Source organism: Barbus barbus, assembly GCF_936440315.1.
Source record: "Barbus barbus genome assembly, chromosome: 34".
In the NCBI taxonomy this organism is placed as follows: domain Eukaryota; kingdom Metazoa; phylum Chordata; class Actinopteri; order Cypriniformes; family Cyprinidae; genus Barbus; species Barbus barbus.
The window spans coordinates 9,444,746-9,467,711 of NC_136762.1; the positions used below are offsets into that span (position 1 = coordinate 9,444,746).

At 38.8% G+C, this 22,966-nt stretch overlaps 1 protein-coding gene across 17 annotated transcripts in view; it reads left to right on the forward strand.

The window, feature by feature from the left end:
• Nucleotides 1–22,966, forward strand: part of LOC306853891 (RNA-binding protein Musashi homolog 2-like) — a 274,331-nt gene that overhangs the window by 71,962 nt on the left and 179,403 nt on the right. For all 17 annotated transcript variants that reach the window (XR_013782779.1, XM_079391568.1, XM_079391569.1 and 14 more), the window contains exon 6: nucleotides 3,470–3,562. Coding sequence is in view for 16 of the 17 variants with exons in the window: in XM_079391568.1 (XP_079247694.1) it covers nucleotides 3,470–3,562 (93 nt within the window). In the remaining variant the exon portion in view is untranslated. The remainder of the gene's footprint in view (nucleotides 1–3,469; nucleotides 3,563–22,966) is intronic.

A 22,966-nucleotide genomic window follows, 5' to 3' on the forward strand; every position in this document is an offset into this window, starting at 1 on the left:
TAAAATAATGAGTATGTTTTGATTTATAGGTCAGAAGCTATAGCTTGCATGAAAAAAAAAAAATCACAAACATGACACTTGTAAATGAAATAATTTTATATACTGAATTATTCATTAATGTGTAATAGGTTTTATTTTTTTAACAAATCATAAGCTCTAAAAGATTTTCAGAATTTTTACAACTCTTTTGCTTTAGACCATCAACAAATGTTAAATCTTATAAATAAAATAAAATGTTAGGGTCAACACTGCATCTTTCTGGGGGAAAAAATCAAGCGATTGATATATATATATATATATATATGTATATATATATGTTTATTTATAGTTATTTTCAAAGCTTCAATGTGCTGTCAAAAAACCTTCATTATGGCTTATTTAATTCTAACAAATAAGTTCTTGTTAAAAACTAACCAAAATGAAAAATATTTTGCTTATAATTTCGGCTCAGGAGAGACTTGGTGTTGTTTCCAAACAAAAAGGAAATATATCGACCAAAATGATTTGAAAAATATCGGCATATCGGAAACAATCCAATATTTTGTATCCCTACACTCAAGTACTATAGAAACATATTAGCTGAGCACCCACAGATTTTTTTTTAGATAATTATGGGCCAGTATTCGAAGCATAAAACATAAGATACGTCCACCCTGTTATGGACATTACCGTTAAATAAGTTTTCATTGCAAAATGAAGATGCAAATTATACTTTCTGAAAGGTATGATGTCCCTTTCCTAAACAGGGTTATAAAAAATATATATAATAATAAAAATAATAAATAATATAATTACATCCTCAATCACATTCATATAACCCCCCCCCCCCCCCACATTCATTTTAGCAATATTAACTAGAAAGGAATGCTATGTCCACCCTGTCATGTTTATGTCCACTCTATTGAGTCAAAGACTATAGAATACCCGAGACGTCTCACTCGTATAGTTTTGGATGGGGAAAAATGCAACGCTCAATATGGCCGCTCAAATGCAGGAAGCCCCGCCTTCTGAATGAAAGTTGCAATCGCTAATCTGTAAAGTCAGCGCGTCACTGCAGCTGCCGTTAGAAGTCCCGGTTGCTGCGCATGCGCATTGGCTGATCTAGCCTGAAAAATAAGCTTTTTAATGCTATTTGAGCAAAAGAAGCAGCATTTATTGTAGCGGCTTCCACTAAGACGCTAGTATTGGTAATAGGAGTGAGCAAGTAATTGACGCGTAAAAAGTCCATGCAAACCCAAGTAAAATGCAAAGTGTCGTTTATTGTGCTCCAATGAATAAACATTTCTTCCAATTAGCTTCCTGTGGTGTTATTTTGTCAAGTTCACAGAGTACGAAAGTCCATACATTGTAGACACAGCATACTGTTCAACTCAGTCCAAACACATAATCCAATAATTTGGCATAATGAAGCACAATCCAAACCCGTCCAAAACGGTCAAAAACTATGTGCTTCCCTACAACCCATACACACCTGTTGTCTCATTAACCAAATACCCTGATATACTATTTCCAGTGCGTCACCCAATGGACAAACACATAATTGCATTAAAATGGCTCCTACATTTATGATACAGTTGTTGTCAGATTTCTTTGGTGATTTCAAATATGAAATTTAATCGTAAACTTAGTGAACAGTTTGGGAGAATTTGATGTTTCCCCATTCAAAGAGATAGGAGCTGCACTTGCATGCCCGAGAGGCGTTTCAAAGATGGCCGCCGAGTGACATGACTTGTCTTTAAAGAGACTTTGATCGAGTCTAAGTGGCCGACAGGGTGGACATTTTGAGCTTCAATTAGCATATTAGCTTACAACAGACTTTGACTAGCTAAATAGTTAGTCTAGTTGTTGAAGAGAATTTGGTATATTTAAACTTACATATTTTGAAAATACTGTTTTCGAATCACTTCTGGCATATTTTATGTCGACAGGGTGGACATGTTAAGTTTTGGTAAAGCAATAAGCAAACTCAGACGAAGAAAATTTGTCAATTGAAAAGTCACCAACTTACCTCAGCCGTTGAAATTCTTGTCACTGAAGAGACAAAAATCTGTTGTCCTGATGTCACTAAAAGGGATGGCCTTTTCTTAAATACGACAGGGTGGACAACCCTTCAAGGGACATGGACAAACTCTTCTTTTTTACTAAATAAAAATATTTTTATTTTTATTTTTATCAAATATTTTTTTTTATTACCAAATGATCAAAACACTCGAATTGAGTAATCTCTTATTTAACAAAATATTAATAGATTTTTTAAATAAAAAAATTATTATATGATTTGACAATATTCTACTATCATTCAAATTTAATGAGCAGTGCATGGGACATAGCAAAATAACACGCATCCTCTTACACACAAAAAAAAAACTAGAAAATGTATCTAAAAAGCCAAGTAATGCTTTTGTTATGAATATAAAAACTTAGCTTAATATAACACTCTTTCTTAGTCATTTTTCTGTAAAGTTATCATAGCAAATGAGTTATTTATGTACAGGACACCAGAAGGCACCCTACAGTGATATTAACCCCTATATTCATCCTATATCTATATGTTGGTCAGATTTGAACCTTTGTCTCCAGTATGAGTGCCATAACACGTAGGGATGACCTGCTGAATCACAGCTCTGACGATAAGCACACATTTAATAGAAATCCACATGGGTCTAACAAAAGCAGGAGTTTGACAAGTTTCTTCTCTTTGTTAACTTCAAAAAGGGCTTAACATTGCCTGAGGAGCCCTCTTGTTAGCCGTTATCATTGCCCTATATGATAGGTGGGCTATTTGATCTCAGTGCACCAGCTCTCAGCACAATTAACGTTGCTGCATGAAGAGAAGTCGGGTCTCGGCGCTCCATACATCTCTCCAGCAGGGAGAGTTAATTGTGTTTTGAAAAATGGGCCTGGTTGCATGACTGCGACCTCTACTACTGTCTATTCTCACTGGTTTGAGATCCCGCCCGGCTTGGAGACTTCCAACTTTCTGACACCTTTTGTTTGTAACTCAATTAGAGTGTCTTTTAAGGTCTATCCATGCAGCACATTCGGCATGCTTTTTCCAAAAACTGTCCTCTGAAACATTCCAATTCCAATTTTCTTAAATGGACTGGGGGATTGTGTGTTGGGTCTTCACAACACAAGAAAAACACCATTCGCAGCTCAGGTGTTTGTGTTGGTGTGAAACCAAAAAGTGTCAAGTCTGTAATGTTGCGAGAGAAAGGACAGGTAACGCAAACAGCGTCGGGCATCGCAAGCTAGGTGTTACTCGGTCCCCGAGCGCACTCTCACACACTCAACAAATCACACAGTACCTCCCCTTCAATCTCCCCCTGAGCCACGAAACCCACAACTGGTCATCTCCCAATTCCCTCTTTTCCAGCTGAGAGCTTCCTCTTTGTCTCTTGTACGTTTGAAGTCCTCTGAAGTGCTTTCACATGGGCCTAATCTCTTGTCTTCTTCTCTTCTCTTCCAGATGGTCACAAGAACAAAGAAAATATTTGTAGGCGGATTATCAGCTAACACAGTAGTTGAAGATGTGAAGCAGTATTTTGAACAGTTTGGCAAGGTAAGATCTAATTTTGCTTTTTCCCTTTGGCTAATTTCACATAAAGATGTTTGCATATGATGAGAAACGCTGTCCCTCAACGGACCCTTTCAAGACTTTCAAACAGGCCGTTTGAGATGTGGCTATTTGGAGATGTAAGTTCAGTGTTTGCTTGGTCTTCGTCATCCACTGAATGTAGTAGCCAGGACCTTTTGCTTAAAGCTGCAGTGTGTAATCGGGTTGAATATTTACTTAACTAGTAACTTAATGATGTTCGTTTATGACTTTTTAGGGATAGATATGAATACAGATTTCCCAATATTATTCTTATACATAAGCTTTTGATTTTTGATTTGATTCCCATTTTAATTCAATTAGATTTTATTAATTTGGGAATATTTTTGCCCATTTTTCTAACATATTCTTCAATATAGAAATAACATCTCTTTCTACTAATGCTATAATTTATACAGGGCAGTGTTTCAGACTGATTCAAACCTATAATGTCTTTTTAAATGAAAAGAACCGACTCATAAGAGTCATTTGTTTTGGCTACATTGTTCATGTTCTATGGTTGAGTCCCAAAAAATAACTGAAACATAAGAGTCATTTGTTATTATCGTGTATAAACTGAGTACAGGCATAGAGTAAAAGATTGATTTTGGGCTTTTATGAATCAGTATCTGTAAAATCTGAAAAAGTATCTGAAAATCAATATTTTTACCTGACATTTTTTGTAAGCCTAATATCTAGCATTCACATGCAGAAGATTGATAGTCAACCCATATATTTCTATGGCCCAGGTGAACTTTTCTGTTGAACTTAGCTGTGATATGACTTTGAGTAAGTTCGCTGTCTCTCTCTATTTCAGGCTCTGTGTAAATACCTAGCTCCATTTGTTTGTAATCAGCTGTGTCTGAGTGGACCTAACACACACTTGACTTGATTGAAGGGCTCAATTATGCAGATGTTTTACTTGCCCTGTGCTGTACGTCTTGCCCTGGGGGTGTTTTCACCAGCGCCAGCGCTGGCAGTAGACAACCGCTAAATCATTGTGATTAAAGGAACAGTGGAGGATTTGTAGCTTCTTAGGTCACAAGACTATATTAGTCTTACCACAGCCTGGTTTATTGAGGCGTACTTGTCTGCCGTCCTTACATAAAGCTGTAGATCGTTATTTTGAATGGGCAGTGTGATCCAATAACGCTAAAGACCTCAGCGCTCAGTGTCTCGTTGTTTATAAGTTGCGAAGCGAACATGCAGTCTAATGAAATGTCTGTCTCTTAAGACAAGAAAATTACAAATTGACCGTCCGTTGGATGCACACTTGTGAGTAAAGGCGAAACCAACCTTCAAAGTGAGTTGTTAGAAGGTTGGATGCTCATTTGCTGCAAACTCTTGATGACTCTGCAAGTCCGCCCACCTGGAGGTTTTGCCACACTGTGGTATCAGCTCAACTGACACACAGAGGTTTGTGTGTGTTTGTGCGTGGGGGCGTGTGTGTAGGCCAATTAACAGTGTCTCATAGCGAGCTGTGGGTAGTGAGAGAACGAGGATCCTGGGAGGAGAGCAGGTGGCATGGGGCAGCAGGGTCACAGGATCTGTCTCCTTAGAAGCTGTGTTCTTCCTGAGCGCTTTTTCTGTGCTATGACAGCTTACACACACACACACACACACTCACTCTTAAGCAGCACTAAGGGGCATTTATTGCACAACACTGCGGAATTAAGATTTTAAAATCTTTTCCACAAAGGCTCTTTGAGTTAGATCCACTTTTCATTAGCATACAGTCATTTCGTGCTAATGCGGCATGTTGCCTTTTTACTTTTAGAAGAAGGCATGCCTAAATAATTTCACTTGTTTCCTCAGAAACAATTTATGTGTGTATAGACAACAGACTTGGCATGGTTTGGTTATAAATCTCGGCAAGATATTTTGTATATTCTACGTGATGAGAACGTAAAAGGCTGCCTCGCTCCCTGCATAAACCTTCATGTGCCCTAATTACATAGAGTGGCTTATGCTTAGTCATAGGTTTATTGTAAACGGCTTGGAGTAGATCTCCAAACAAAGTACACTTATTCTGCTAAGTTGAAACATCTCCTGTTTACTTCATTACCACCCTCCCACTCCCTCTCTCTCTACCTCTCTCACTTTAGTGTTCGCTGTGCTGCTGTGGCCAGGCTTTAGTTTCATTAGGCCTGAGAGTTGTTTCCAAGCCAGTGCTCTGCCACAATCAGGCCTTTATGCCTCCTCTGTCCTGGTTCCCATATCGGCCTGGGTGAGAGCCAACTTCTACCCTTTCAGGGGCAAAGCTTTAACCTCCTGCTGCCTAGATAGACAGTTTGTCCAGCATGTGTAATATACAATATAATTGAATGCGAAATAATATGAAATAATACTACTTTTCTAAGCCCACATGGTCTTGGTTACGTCAACAAGAAAGATATTTGTTTTAGAAGCAGAGAAAATGATCACATTTTGATTTAAATTAGTTAGCTTTACGTACACTGATAAATTATTAACAGTAAGACCAGGGAAATTTATTTAGAAAGTAAATAAGGTCAATTTTGGTTTCATGTTGTGTTGAAAAGTGAGGCATTCAACAGAAAACCATCTCATCTTCATTCTTCACAAAGCATCATTTTCTTCACAGAGCATCTTGCTCTCTATTTTTGTCATAGAGCACGTTTTCATTTTCTCTGTGGTAGTTTTGACTCATGACTCACTGACCAGCCCACATTGAACGCTGGACTAACTAAACCGTAATCACCAGTTTGGTGACAGTCTGTGTATTGTCATGTTTCTGTATTGAAATGTCAGTTTTCTTTTTCTCTCAGCTTCAATATTCAGTGAGGACAGTGGGCTGCCTGTAATGACTGCATCCCGAGCACTCACTGTTAGTTAATTTTGCATACCTGGTGAACCGCTAACATTTAATAACAGCATTCGATTTACCTCAGGCTCGGGTAATAAAAACAGTGCACTGCTCTATTTGCAAGCCTCGCTGCATCACTGAGCCCTTAAAGTCTGATTTGATAAGCTTGTTTAATGAGAGGTGTTTGTGGATTTGGTGTGAAGTTTATTTCAGATGCATTTTCCTCATGTACAAGGTGAGACTGGAAACATGACAGCGGTTCAGGAGTGAGAGTAATGGCGGCCGTCCAAAGTTGTCTTAAAGAGGCATCGTTTTCCTCGCAAGGTTAGTTCCTGTACACTCGGGGTGTTTTTCCTCGCCGTTGGCCTTTAGCGTCATCATCTCAGGGTTTATACCTGACTCTGTGTAAAGCTGCTTTAAGACAATCTCCATTGTTAAAAGCACTGTCTGTATAAGTGAAATGAATTGGATCGAAAGGTTAAAGTGACTGTGCATAAGCAAATAATAAAGATCAGCAAAAGCCTCTATGGACTGTATGAAAACAGAGATAAGATTAAACACCACACCGTTGCTTATACTATATGTAACGGTTGTGTTCAGTGAATTTCCACTTCCGTTATTTAGTGTGGAGTATTTTCAGAGTACGCTGCTTCAGCTTTGTGAGCATTTCATGGTTTATTTTCTTTTAATGTCTTAGCAGGAACTTCATTGTCTGGGCAGAGATGTGTTATTTCTTATCAAAAGGCCCTTTGGACTGCTTTCCTCCGTAAGACTGGCCAGGGAAGTGTCTTCTATTCACTGTGAGGGTTAGCAGTAAATCCCTGCGGACTTCTGTGGAGCCTGTAGCCCTTAAATGTTCTCCACACATCAGTGGCCTCGCACAAGTGGGAAGTCACTAACAAAAGGTAGAAATTCTTAAGGGCGGCTGAAATACTCAATCACGGGCTCCCCGCTCTCCAGTGCCCTCTGGAGTGAAGGGAGGAAACAAATGAGGAGCTAGTGAGGGATGAAAAGGGAAGGTGAGGAAAAGAAGCAGCTTTTGAACTGGCTGGGATTAGTTTTAAGATGAACTCCAGACTCCTCCCTCCCTCTGCTCCTTTCCTCCCTTCTTCCTCTCATCCTTGGCGATCCAAGCCCACACCTGTATTTGTTTTCGCCACTGAGTCTTTAACAAGGTCTCAAAATGGCTTTCACAGCGCTTGTGTTAACCAGTGAAACCAAATCTTCTTGTGAAGATTGAAAACACAATTGATTTTGGGCAGGGCTGAGGTCGCTGGCCCAGACCTCGCTCTCTTTCCGCCTCTGTATGCTCTCACGCGCCTTGAGATTGATCCTTATCCTTTTTTCATTCTGTTTTTTTCTCTATTGTTTTTCTTTGGCTTGACACATATACAAAATGTTTTGTGATCTTTTTTTTTTATTTTTTTTTTTAATCAAAATGTCACCTCACATTTCAAAACTCCTCTCCAAGGAAGTCTATGATGTTCCAGTTTTATTTAATCAGAATGCATGATTAGACAATTGTGTATTATTTTTCAAAATTTTATAATGTGTGTGTTTGTGTATAGAAATTATGTATATTAATTAATCACGTGGCAGTGAACAATAACATTTTAATCAGTACTAAACCATTTAAAAATATATCTGTTTGTTATTTAGTATAGTGAATTATAGATTAACTTTCATGAATGAATAAATTAATGATTGAGTCCTTTATTTTAATGTTAAGTGGTACTCCTTGTCCTTCATTAGGGCCCAAGCCAGTAAGGCGCAGGGCCCTATTGTTCTTCTAAGGATTATTATTTTTTTTTTTTTTATTTTTTTTTTTATTTTTTATTTCAATCATCCGGGCACTTTTGGGGGCCTTAACGTGCCCGAAAACTCTCGAAAATTGGCACGCACATTGGAACCTGCGGCCATTAGGACGCCGCTGAGGCTGGGACCCGGGCGTGGCACAGGGGCTCTACGGCGCCCCCTGGAAAATTGTCAGAAAGCTTGATGTATAGCTCACACATACTTGCACGTATTCATATGAAACTTGGTACACATATAGAACTCATTGAGCTGAACAACTTCCGCGCAGCATGTCATAGGCTCCGCCCAACAGGAAGTCGGCTATTCAGGGCTGTTTAAAAAGCGCATGCTCTGGAATTTGATATACTCCTCTGAGGATTTCCATACGATTGCCACCAAACTCGGTGAACATGATCTCAAGACATTGGGGACGCTAAATTGCGAAGATATTTTTGATATGTCGAACGGTTTGCCCGTGGCGAGGCGATGAAGTTATGGCGAAAAATGAGACCCAGGAAATGCCTAATAACGTCCACATACATTGTATGATGTAGATCAAACTCCAGTGGTTTGTTCGTTGTATGATGCCGATCGGATAGATGTGACTATTATGACTGAAAGTTATAGCGCCACCAACTGGCTGCAGGAAGTGTGTCGTTTTCAAAATGATTTGAATTCAGCATCTTATTTTTACTCGATTTGCTTCAAACTTCACCAGAATAATGTCAAAACACGGCCGATGTAAAACTGTGAAGGGAATATTGATATCTAAAATTATGTTGCCATGGCAACGTGTCAAAGTTGAAAATTCGTTTCTGGTGATTTTGAGGCAGATAACATGTTTAGAATGTCATGAAACTCAACACACATATCCATTTTAATGATAGTTAGACACTGGAAAAAGCTCATAAACGGGCGTGGAAGAGGCACTCTATAGCGCCACCTTTTGTCAAAAATGGGGGGGTTAGTTTTAGCTACAGACACCAAACTCGGTACATAAATTGTTCTTATTAATCCGGACAACTTTCTAATTTACAGTCATTAGCTACGACCAACAGGACGTCGGCTATATTTATTTTAATGTGGGTTTTTTTTTAAAACGGGCTGTAAACAAATTCATACTCCTCAAAGCAGAAACACGTAAATCACACCAAACATTTTTTCTCATGATGCCAAAATACTGAAGATGCTAAATTGCGGACGGATTTAGGATATCTTGAACGATGATTTAATGGCAATTTATTAAAGTTACAGTAAAAAATAGATTTTTTTTTTTTTTTTATCTTTTAAGAGCAGCTTCCAAACACTTCATAAAAAATTACATACACAGAACAATACAGTCTGACGATATGTGATTAATTTCATGAATTTACAATACACTATGCAGAGGAGAAAATTTAAAAACTATCAGGCAGTTGTTACAATGCTTCTATGAGTGAGAGTTCACTGTCAGCCTGCAGCTGAGTGAGGGGGTGGGGGTGGGGTGGGGTGGGGTGTGAGTGACTGTGTGGATTGAGGAGCTGGGTGAGAGAGAGAAAGAGAGAGAGGGTCTGTTTTTTTTAAATCTTTAAAAAATGCTTATAAAGCATTAAAGGTTTTCATAACACTTTATAATTAAGTCTCATTTGTTAACAGTAGGGAATGCATTAATTAACATGAACTAACAATGAAAAATATAATTTTTTACAGCATGTTAATTCTTCATTGATAGTATGAACTTACAATGAACTAACAATGAACAAAATATTTTTAATGTTAGAAAAATAGTCATGTTCAAAAGAGAAACTTTAAAATTTAATAATATATTAACACATTTTGGAATTAATATTGATCAACATTAAATGGAATATAATTATTAATGATTATATATATATAATGATAGCTACAGACACCAAACTTGGTACATAAATTGTTCAACAACTTTCGGACAACTTTCTAATTTACAGACATTAGCTACGACCAACAGGAAGCCGGCTTTTTTTTTTTATGTGTTTTTTTTTTTCAAAACGGGCTGTAAACAAATTCATACACCTCCAAGCAGAAACCACAAATTCACACAAAACACAGAACAAGACAGTCTGAGGATATGTGATTAATTCCATGAATTTACAGTACACTATGGCGAGAAGAAAATTTTAAAACTTATCAGAGATATCCTGTCACTGTGCTTCTAATGTGTGCGGTGGGTGACTGGGTGAGTGACTGACTGTGTGAGTTCAGTGAGTGTGGAGGGGGAGAGAGAGAGAGAGAGAGAGAGAGAGAGTCTGTTTAAACTTCTCAATAAAATCCTTAAAAAATGCTTATAAAGCATTAAAGGTTTTGATAACACTTTATAATTGAGTCTCATTTGTTAACAGTAGGGAATGCATTAATTAACATGAACTAACAATGAAAAATATATTTTTTAAAGCATGTTAATTCTTCATTGATAGTATGAACTTACAATGAACTAACAATGAACAAAATATTTTTAATATTAGAAAAATAGTCATGTTCAAAAGATAAAACTTTAAAATTTAATATATTAACACATTTTGGAATTGATTTTAAACATTAAAACATTGATTTCAACATTAAATGGTATATATTTATTAATGATGTAAATTAACAACAGTTAAATAATGTTGTTTTTTAACATTGGTTAATTCACAAATAACATTAAATATTAACAATATATTTTTTACTTTATTCATTTGTGTTAGAAAAAATTATTCATTTTAGTTAATGGAAAAATAAATCATTAAAAAATGCTTATAAATCATTAAAACCTTTGGTAACTATAATAATTTCTCATTTGTTAGCATTAGTAAATGCATTAACTAACATCAACTACCAATGAAAAATATATTTTCACAGAATTTAAAGTTTTATATGTTGTTCTGTGTGTGTGTGTTTCACAGAGTTGATGGTTTGGATTAACCCTTTAATTGCCGTATCCCTTAAAACCAAACTGCCAGAGGGTTACTGTGATGCTTGTGCTCGCTGGGCACCGTTTTATCGATGCCACCGGGGTGGCGTATGCTGACGGCTTGGGCCCGTCATCGCTGCTCGCAGCTATATTATTAACATTTTTTTCCCATCAGAATGATGTAATTACAACATCTGCCAGAAGGGGTGAACAGCCTGTTGCTAACCAGCCAAAATTTGACCCCCTAGTCTCCTCGTCCTCTTTCTCAACCTCCTTGACATTAAGGTGTTCTAAATATGCATGAATACTGTGGTACGCTTTTATACGTAAAAAAAGCTTAAAATATCTTCTTTCGTGGCAGAATGCAATAGGGACCTGTCTTCTAACAGTTGGTGTATAAATGATCTTTAAAACATTTTGCTGAAGGAAAAATAAATGCAGGGTACCCAGAAGATTTCCTCTCAGTTGTCAGGGCGGCTCAGAAGCTTTCAACCCAGCGACTCGCACACGGTTGTGGGCTCTAAAGCACAGGCATCAAGATCTAGCTTAGCGGGACTGTTTGAAAGAAAAATGAGACAAATGATTTAACACTCTCCCTGACCTTTGTTTGCTCTAAGTATTGGCTGTGTTTCCAGGAGTCAAGGGGGGATGATTTTAAAACGCCCACAGGAGAATTGGAAGTTAAACTGCTTCTTGGCAATGATTGCAATTTTGATTCGCTCTTTTCCTTTTCGTCTCCTTAAGTCTGTAGTTCGGCAGTACATGTTGTTTTTTAGGACCTCCCCAGAGTACATCATTTATAACCTTGCGGTGATGGATTGGTCTTAGTTTAGCTGCCTTGAATGCACCAGAAGGCCCCTGTGCTTTTACCTTATACCCATCAGAACGCTAGTTTTCGTCTTCGGCATTATTTACCTGACCGTCTTGAAATCACATCGTCCAATGGTAAGAGCTTGACCACATTTGGCTAACTTAATCACTCTAATCACTCTCTGTTAATTGCTTTTTCCTTGTCAAAGTCCCTGTGCTCTAAGATGATTTAGAGGGCATGAAAACTGGAATCAAGGTCTTTTAGATGTCGTCAGAGCTGTGGCGATGCCATGTTGCGTCATACGTGCTGACTTTATCTGTGACCCTTAAAACGAAAGTGCATTTTATGGATTTATATAATCTGTAGCAGATGGTTTGCTAACTTTTAAGTGCATATTTGAGCTATGGTGAAGCTTTACGTTGGGGATAACATGTTTAAGCTATATTTAATTAGTGTTTGGGTTTTGATTAAGATGTGTTTAAGCTTAAGGTTTGCAAATAGCGTTACACGGTTGTAAGATTGTTTTAGTATTGAATAAATGTCCAGTCATTTTACGGTTTTGCATATAAACCAGATATATCTCCCAACAGGGTCTCTTTGTAAGCACGGATTGCCTTGATTGCCTTTGAACTGAGTCAATGGGTCATGTGTGGATAGATACGCCTCTGGGTCCGGTCACATCTGTTTAAAGGGCCAGCCATTTTTAAGGAGATTGAGAAGGATTTTCGGACCCCTCTAACATGAGCAAATCTCCAAGAGATAACAAGCCTTCAACCGCAGGCTATTTTAGGTTGAAGGGAAAGACGGAGGAAACGTTTCAGGTAAAACGCTTCTCTTGGATTGCACACATTTCGAAGTTTTTTTTGGTCAAAAGATCTGCTTTGGCTTCAGCTCAACCTTCTGCATTGAGTGGCACTATCAGATCAGCTTTGGCCAGTCCCACTGTGCCTGAAGCCGTGCCGGCCGATTGTGATCTTTTCCACCACTCCCTAGGCATAGAGTGCACCAATTAAATCAGCTCGGTGCTCTATTAGGATTTAACCGGGAAAAAAGGGACCCATTTCTATAGAGACCATGACATTTCCAATCCCCCTACTGGCACCACCCGTTCACCTGTGGAGATAGCCTTGGAGTGGTAATAACTTTTGACTATGGGGGGCTTCTGTGATCTTCAAGCTTCCAAGATGTGGCCTCAAATAAGCCTCCACCTGCCAGGCCGGCTCTTAGAGAGAGAGACACCGCTGTGTCCCGTTGCGCCGTGGGCTCACAGGAAGTCTGCACCGGGCTGATATTCCACAAAGCTGTCCAGGAGCACGGAAGCAAAAGCAGGCTATGAGTGACAGCTTCCTTTCACTCTCAAACGTGACGGTTGGAAAACAGGATTATCTCAGCGTAATTCAGACCGTGGTCCGTTGTGAACTTTGAGAGGCGCTTTTTGGTGATTTTATTTTTTTTAATTTCTCCTTTGGCGGAGAAGATTGATACGCTCTTGCATCTCTCATCAGCTCAAAGAGGCGGATGTGAAGAAATGAGAACATTTAAATGCTCAGCGTGAAAACAGTCAGTGTGAGCTCGAGAGAAAGACGCGGCGATGAGAGAGAAATTATAACTAGAGTTGTTTCTCCTCAGCGTCCCTCCAAAATCTGATTGGGCTGACAGCATGGGTGCTTATTTGACGCGGGGCCGCCTGAACGCTAACACGCTGTTACACGTCGTGCACGAGTAACGTAGGAAAAAACACTTAAAACAATGTCCCATTGGGATAACTACCTCTCCCACTCAAAATGCTTTGAAAGCTTTAAATGGCCTTGTTTTTGTCCCCCACTCTCCTTCCACCTTATGCTCACTAGAAGGTACGGCTTGTTTTTTTTCTCCCCGCAGCTTGATGCAAAGCTTTAATGAAGCCTCAAAGGTATTGGACATCATATACAATTACCGGCTTACACAGCGAAGAATGGCTGTATAACATACGCTAGCGCTGCGTAGGGGCTCTAGTGGACCGTTGCCAACATGGTGTGAGGGAGAGATAGAAAAAGAGACACATAAGACGGAAGAAACGGCCTCATCCACACATAATTAGACAGTATTAGCTCAGAGACTCAGCCTCTCTTAAAGGGCATGTCCTCTCAGATGAGTGTCAACAACTGTGGGGTTCTGCTGTGTTGCTTCTGTAGATGCAGAGATAGAGGTGGGGGAGGCGAGAAGGATAAATGGATGAAGCAGATTGGATTGATAAATATATTCGCCGCATGCTGGCACGCATCTCATGCGTATGTGTGTGCACTTTAGCGAGCTCTTCATGACTTTTTGCGCAGTTTGAGGCGAGCACGCAAAGAAGCGATGGAGTTTTTTTTTTTTTTTTTTTAACGAACTCTCTCACCGTCCCACTCCCCGGGCCCAGGTTGGGCACAATAATGCGTCATTGAAGAGCACAGTAAGGTTGAATATGCACCATGGGGGTTGTGGATTTATTGTCACTGGAGATGGATCCCGTGGAGTAGTGTAGCGAGAGGCCAAGGTTAAGTAGTCCCTCACAAATTACATGAAGATGCAACTGAGACGAGTGTAGAAATTAAGAGCTTTTGTGCATCCAAGTAATGCATATGTTTTCTGTATTTAGTTAAACAAGCAAATTTACCTTCTGCAGTGATTTTTAGTAAAACTTTATGCCTCTGAATTATAAATAAAGCTTTTTGTCATATTCTAATTAGAGTGACATACCACATGCGCTAGAGCGAGATTGGGCAGATCCCTCCGTACTCTGACAAACACATTTGCAATGACAGATATATACCAGACTTCAGAAAATGATACTTCCTTAGGCAAGCCACTCCAGCGCAGAGCCCGAGCACCCGCTGCCCTCCTCCCCTATACACTGGCTTCCTTCCCAGGCAGTGATCCTTTTTAGATTTGACTTATGAAAATAAAAACACTCGCAATCCATTAAAATGAATTATATTTTGCTGACTGATTTATCATCCCCTGAAGGTTTCCAACAAGAATAACTTGGCATTAAATGTCACCTTGAAATGGATTAAAGGAGAGATAGATATTGTAATTGTTTTCACTATCTCCGAATAAGTTTTGCTGTCTATTTCAGGCCCTCCCGACAGTCTTTATCAACGCCGTGGGGGGAAGCGGCGATTTGAAATGTCGCAGGGATTCTTTTGAAAAGACAGTTTGTTATTTCATCTTGACATCGATGAGGAGTCGACCGGCCTGCTGGTGCTGTTGCCTCGGGAGCCGAACTTCACAATGAGGGAGTGAATGATTTGGATGATTAAAAAGAAGACTGGTACAAGCGCTCTAATTTCTCTCCACAGCAGGTGGTTGACATCCATCCTTCCAAACAGCTGGTGGGAGGGTGGGCTGGGGGCTGGCGAGGAAGGGGTCTGGGCCTGGTGCCCTCGTCACCCGCCTTAATGACAACACACTGCTTCCCCAGTGTCCAAACAGCAGCCACACGCACAGATGTTCAATCTGCGTTTCTGATGAATTGCTGTCGAGACCGCTCAGGGACCCTAGAGCCTTTTCAAATTGTCCGGTATGTCTGGCCTTCCAACATTTCCTCTGAATGGCCACATATTGCAAATAGTGCCAAAACATGCTTTTCAGGGTGTCTGGGGGACGAATTACTAAATTAATCTTGAAGAAATGGTGTAATGGTTAAGTTTAATTCTGGCTGGCGACTTTTTTTTTAACCATATCCATATTTCAACTACCATTTCCTTGGTCTCTTTCTGTCGTAGAAAGTGGAAAATAGCCAAAAATAAAATGAATTGTAAAACTATAAACACATCTAACGCATGAAAAAAAATGGCAAACCGCATGGTGCGTGTCTGTTTGAAGTGCCAACGTTAAGGGCACCCAAACGAAGACTAAATCACTCACAGCATGACGCATCAGGAGAAGAAAGGCCAACTGACTTCAGTTTAGGAGTCCAGACTTAATTAAAATTATCACATGCTGCAGAGAATCAAGCAGAGATGCATGCCGAGTTCCGCTACGATAAATAGAAAGCGCAACTGCAAGAAGAAAGCAGGCAAAAAAGTGACTTTCACCCCACCTTCTTCTTTGTTTGATCTGTCGCAGTGGTCCAAACAGGCTGACTGCACCACCCTGGGTGTCAAAGGGACTTCTTTTAAGTCTTTCACAATCTCCTGCACCCTGGTGGCTCGGAGTATTGCGCTTGGGGCTGAGGTGCCATCTCTGCTAATTATTTTGTATCAGGAGTGAGTAGGATTTTATACACTGATGTGATGGAGGCTCCTTTCTGTCCCAGTCCTGGGCGCTTCCCTCACGGTGCCAGGTTGCCCATGGTTGGCACAGACTGCCAATCCCTTTGTTTATGAAGAAGCAGGCGGATGGCAATCACCACAGAATGAGTGTGAATGAAGGGGATTTTACAGGCTTTGTGGACCAAAGCCCCCCTTTCTACACAACAAGAGCAAATTACAATACTCCAAACACATTGGTGATGTTTTCGCTTGTTTCTTTGTCATTAACGTTCCTCGTTTCTTTCCCATCAATAGCTGCATTCACACAAAATGCAGTTTTCAGTCCTGTTTTATAGTGGTAAATACTGTTACTTGGACACAGTTCAGTTATAAATGAGAGTGACGATGATCATGTTGTATTACCAAACTGACTTTCTTACATTTGTAGGACTCACAGAGATGATTACTTGAGCTGTGTGCCATCTAAGTGTTTTAGATCTATTTGCTGTCATCCCATCATAGCTGTTGCTATCAGTTTGGGTTTGATTAAACTGTAGTAAGACTTTCTGGTGTCATATAAGTTGCCATCTTTCAAATGTATTTGTTTACTTTTGTACCTTGTCACAATATACAGTGCTTTGAGAGGTTAGTCATGCATCACATCAAATCCAGTCTCCCAAACACACTGGACCCATTCCAGTTTACATACCGTCCAAACCGTTCCACGGACTATGCAATATCCACCACTCTCCACCTAGCTCTTACTCACCTGGAACAGAAAGACTCTTATGTAAGAATGCTGTTCATCGACTTCAGCTCAGCATTCAACACTATAATCCCACAACAGCTCATCCACAAACTAAACTTGCTGGGCCTTAACACCTCCCTCTATAATTGGATCCTGGACTTTTTAACTGCAAGACCTCTGTCAGTCCATGTCGGCCGCAACTCCTCCAGCACTACCACACTGAGCACAGGTGCCCCACAAGGCTGTGCGCTCAGCCCGCTGCTCTTCACGCTGCTGACTCACGACTGCACTGCCAAGTCCAGCTCCAACCACATCATCAAGTTTGCTGATGACACAACTGTGGGAGGCCTCATCAGCAACAACGATGAAACGCTCTACAGAGAGGAAGTGGCACAGCTGGCGAAATGGTGTGGTGCTAACAACCTGTTCCTCAATGTGAGTAAGACAAAAGAGGTTGTGATGGACTTCAGGAGAAACTCTGTTGACCACCCCCCCACTGACCATCGACGGCTCAACCGTGGAGAGAGTCGGCAGCACTAAATTCCTGGGGGTGCACATCACAGAGGATCTCACCTGCACCACGTCACGTCACTCAACAAGAAGGGACAACAGCGCCTCCACTTTCTCCGCCGGCTGAAAGGGCAAGTCTCCCGCCACCCATCCTCACCACTTTCTACAGGGGCACCATTGAGAGTGTGCTGACCACCTGCATCACTGTCTGGTATGGGAACTGCAGTGCTGCTGACCGCAAGACCCTACAACGGACAGTGAACATTGGCGCAAAGATCATCGGTGCCCCTCTCCCCTCCATCCTGGACATTTTCCTTGCACAATGCTCCAGAAAGGCCTCCAGCATCGTGAAAGTGTTTACTTGAGCATTGCACTACAAAATAATGTTTACTTGAGCATTGCACTACAAATCTTTTTGCACTATGTGCTGCTTCCCACAAAATCTCTCTTTAATCTGCACAACAATTTAATGTATGAAATATATATATAATTTTTTTTGCACAATTTCATGTACAGTGTATATGTAAAGTTCTTGTACAGTCTCAGTTTGTGTATGTCTAGGCAACTAGGTATAGTAGTTATAGTATTTATAGTATATGTATAATCAGATGCTCTATTGTTTTTTTCTTATACTTGCATTGTTGTATGTTTATCTTATGTTTAACTAGTATGTTTCACCATGGTCCTGCGAGACATGACATTTCATTCCACTATATGTCCACACATGTAGCAGAATGACATTAAAGCTCAACTTGACTTGACATAGTTTCAAAGCAACTTTACAGATTGGGATGGTATATAGTGATGTTTCATTTGTTCAAGGATGATTTTAGAGTCGCAACTGTCACTAAATATGGTTATAAATCCCAAACAGGGATGCACAATGCATCAGTATCGTATTAGTTATTGGCCAATATTAGATATTTTTCATTTTATCCATATCTGTTATTATTGGATATTTCATTGTGTATATTTACTCCCTGTAAATTATTACCTTAAAATACTAAAATTTCATCTTAAAAATACTAATAATTTAACAAAAAGCACTAGAAGTCTTTAACAAATCTTAAAATGACAATTTTCCATTTTTCATACTTTACATTACAATGTTGTGATGCATCAAAACAGTTAATTTTAGTTTTTAGTGTTTTTATTTTTTTCTAAATGGTATAATTTTATGAAAATTAGTTTGAAAATACATATTGGTTTTACTGGTATCAAACATAATTTTGACATTGTGCATTCCTATATTTGCACTGTGTGAACATAAGCGATGTTAAAGCTTGTGTTTGATAATTCCAATTTTTTTTTTCTATTTTTTTTTTTCTATTAGTAATAGTATTGTTGGTAAATTCCATCAGTCTCTGCGGCACAATCAGCGAATATTTGCATTGGGCAGAGTTTATATAGGTATTTCTGACCTGGTCTAAATTTGACACGCATCAAATAATGCACTTTTTACAGCTACAGCAGAACTTTCTGACTTTCATTTTCTCCCTTTTACTGGAGGACTGACCTTGCTCCCTTGAGCTTTGCTCAGCCAAGCCCTCTCTACCCCTGAAACAGATAACAAGCTTGCTCTCTGCCGCTATCCTGCTTCCCCATGACCTTTCATTTCATATCTTCCACCATCCCTCTCTTTCTCACCCACATGCTTCATCCATCTCTTTTCAGTTTCATGTTCCTAAACTTGGTTTAGAAAGAAGAGAACAATGCAACTTTTTCATTTAAAAGCCTGCATGCTGCAATTTACTTTGATTGTTGGCTCTTTAAAACCGTTTGGATGTTTTATAGCATTCTGGGGTGCTATTGAAACAGTTTAGTTTGAAATCTTTGTCTTAGTCACCTTAATGTTCCTAATAGAATGGTGCTACTGTGAGCGTAACAATGCATGCTTTATTTCTGTTTTCTCTGCTAACTCGTCTGTTTTAATTCTTTGTTATTTATTTATTTATTTATTTATTTGAAACTAAACTCAGATTTGACATTTATTTTTGTGAATCACTGCATTATTATTCGCTGCGTTTGCATGATATATTTGAAGACTGTTATTTTGAGACAAAAGTTCAGGGTATAAATACGGTCAAATGACTGTTAAATACTGCTGAAAATAAAACAAGACGCAGGCTTAGAAAAATGTAAACCAAAATATTGGGCGACTAAACAATAAAACTGTGCCTTCTATCCTGTTAGGGAGTGAATAATTGCATGTTGCTGGAATGCACCAAGCCTGAATGTGACCTTTCAGAAGCACAAAATACATATACATGCGCTGTGGCAAATAGATTTCATTCTGCACGTCTTTTATATTCTAATTTAGTGGGAATTTATGCATGCCATGGGAGAGATTTCATAGACTGCGTTCAAGCCTCTCAGATTTGGCGTTTGGAACATTAAACACAATGCACCGTGTAAAAGCATAGCTTGTTTGGAGTGAAGGATTTGAGAGAGAGAGAGAGAGAGAGAAAGCATGAGAGAGTGAGAATAAGTCAGGGAGGGAGGGAGGGAGGGAGGGAGGGAGGGACTTGTATCCGAGTTTTCCCTACAGCTGCCGTCTGTGTGTTTGTGTGTGCACAAGCAGGATTTTTGGCAGTTGTGCCTTTGTGCCTTTGAGTTCAGGAGTCGAGCTTCAATCCTCCGCTTTCTCAACCCCCCATCCATCCCCATCCATCCCCACCCCATCACACCTGATTCACTCTGACAAAAGGCCCTAATGGCTCAATATTTTACTGTGGCTTTTGAGAGCAGGCGGAGAGAGAGAGAGATACTCTTGGAGCCCATCTGTCGCATCTGCTCCCCCTTCTACACATGTGACATTCACTCAGGAGTCTTTTAATTCAGGAGCGCAACTTAGAAAGAGCTCTTCGAGCCTGTGACAAATTGCTGTGAAGTGCAACAATCGGATCGGACTTGCTCGCTCGTTCGCTTGTTATCCATGCGTGTTTGAGCGGATACACATCTGCTTGGCCAGTTTGCCTTCGATGAGGCCACCCATAGCTCGCTAATTGAAGCATCATAAACATCCAAGTTAAAAATAAACAAACATATGCTTTATGCGTGCGCATTCTAGAGCGGATCCATACTTGGCTGGGAAATTTAGATTTGACGAGGGTGACCATAGCTATACCAATTAAATCATAAACATTGGAGTTATTTAAAAAATACTTGGTATAGTAAATAAGTAGGGGTGTAACCTTTCACAAAATGTACGATTCGGTTCGATACTGCACAGTGGTGTCACAGTTCGGTACGTTTTCGATACGTGGGGCGGGGTAATTGGTTACGTCGCAATGTTGGAAATATTTCTGTGTTAAACCATGAAGGTGAGCCAATGTTTATCATACAAGCACGCATTTGCCCACGTGCAAACTTTGCGCAATATTTATGCCTGTGAACATCTTAATCTCAGTCAATTCACTATGCAGAAATTGAAAGTAAAAACGGAATGACGGAGTTATGACGGAGCTTTCGGCATCTGACACGCTTATTCTCTCAGAGACGACGAGAGACGAATCTACTTCAACATATGCTGATAACGATATAGGCTATAGCTGTTTTCATTTATTCCCCTAATATTTATCTTGTGGCCCGTACATAGTGAAAAAAAATTAGAAGAAACATTTCATGTTAAAAGGGTTGTTTTTGAAAGTTGGTGCTTGAAATAAAAGCTTTTTATTTCATAGATTTTTTTATTGATGACTGCAGTGTTAATATTTTAATTATAGGACTATAATTCATTGTATAGCCTAATAGACCTGTTTTAAAAGCATTTTAATTGAGGAGTAAATAGTCTAATCTTATCTTTGCAGCGTGCCAGTTATGTGGTTATTGCAGGGCAAAATAATTGTACTTTTAATGTAATAATAAAAGTAACTTAATAATAATAGGCCTTATAAAATAAGAATGTAAGAGGCCTACATTAATTGGAAGATTGCCAATGATTTATGTTTTTGACAATATCTCTGGCTATCGTAGATACAAGATCATCGTCTTTCGACGCACCCCAGCAAGGGGAGGTTATCGCGGGGCAGACAGCACATTGCCTGTTACATTGTTTGGGCTGCATAGTTGAGCGCAGTGGCACTGAGAACATTATATTTCACACACTATAAGCTTTAATTTTCCAAACGTAATAGGAATAGTCCAACGAATCGTTTGGTTTGTAAAGCGTTAATCCCCTAGTGTGTGTGTATATATATATATATATATATATATATATATATATATATATATATATATATATATATATTGTGTGTGTGTGTATATATATATATATATATATATATATATATATATATACATACAGTATATCAGGGCTTTTCTTTTTAGGAGCGCTTGTGCTCCTAATTTAAAACATTTAGGAGCACAGTCAAAAATTTAGGAGCACCTTCTAATCAATGATCAAACATTCTGATAAAAAAATGAACCTTCCCATTACGAGGTGATATTTGACTCCTTAAAGTGATTTACAGGGAATTCAGTTTTTACCTTTGTAATGGCATTTTTCTAACTTTATTAAAAGTATGTCATCTTTTATTTCAAATATATATATTTATAAGCTTTTTATAATTTCTAATTAAAACAACAGAATAAAAACAAGTAGAATAAGATACCAATCAAATGAAATCAGTATTTAAGAAAAAAATTTGTACTACAGAGGTGGCACAGAAGAACACAAGTGGCTTGTAGGTGTATTTTCAGATGTTTAATGAGGCTCAGAGGTTGCATAAGTGCAATTAAATTCATAACTTCATGTTGAGTTCATGTTTTAAATATACAATTTTGAATGTAGAAATATTAAATGATTTAAATAACAGAAAAGATGCGTTAAATTAAACAAACTGCCAGTAGGTGGCGGAATGTCACTGATTTTATCACTGAATCATTAATTTAATTGATTCGTTCAAGCGGCTGATTCAATCAGGAATGAAGTACGTGACTGTCTTTATGAATGCGTAATTGAATCATTGACTCTCTAGATTCGTTTAAAAACGCAGTTCATTCATAAACGAAACACCGCTGTGTTTAAATGGAGATGCGCAGCGGCTTGGCTGAGACTTTGTTTGAAACTATTTTCGTTGATGATATAGAGCAAAATAAGGCAATAGTGTTGTAGTCAGACAATATAAGTCACTTAATATTAACTTATTGATTTAATACAACAGTTCATTAAACAAGATCACATTTGCAAACTCGATTATAATCAACGAAGCTCCTTACACTGCACAATGAATCTCTTATTTACACTCTGTCTACACTTTTTTTGTTATAATGAGAGAATACGTCTGTGATACATTACTCAACGCTGCAAAAACACGCAAGTACATTAGAAACCTTTAAAGCTCCCTCAGCACAAACACAAATATGCTGATCGGGTCAGTCGCACTGGTGCTCCTACTGAAATGGTCGCACTGTAGAGCCCTGCATATATATATATATATATATATATATATATATATATATATATATATATATATATATATATATATATATATATATATATATATATATATATATATATATATATATGTATATGTGTGTATATGTATATATGTATAT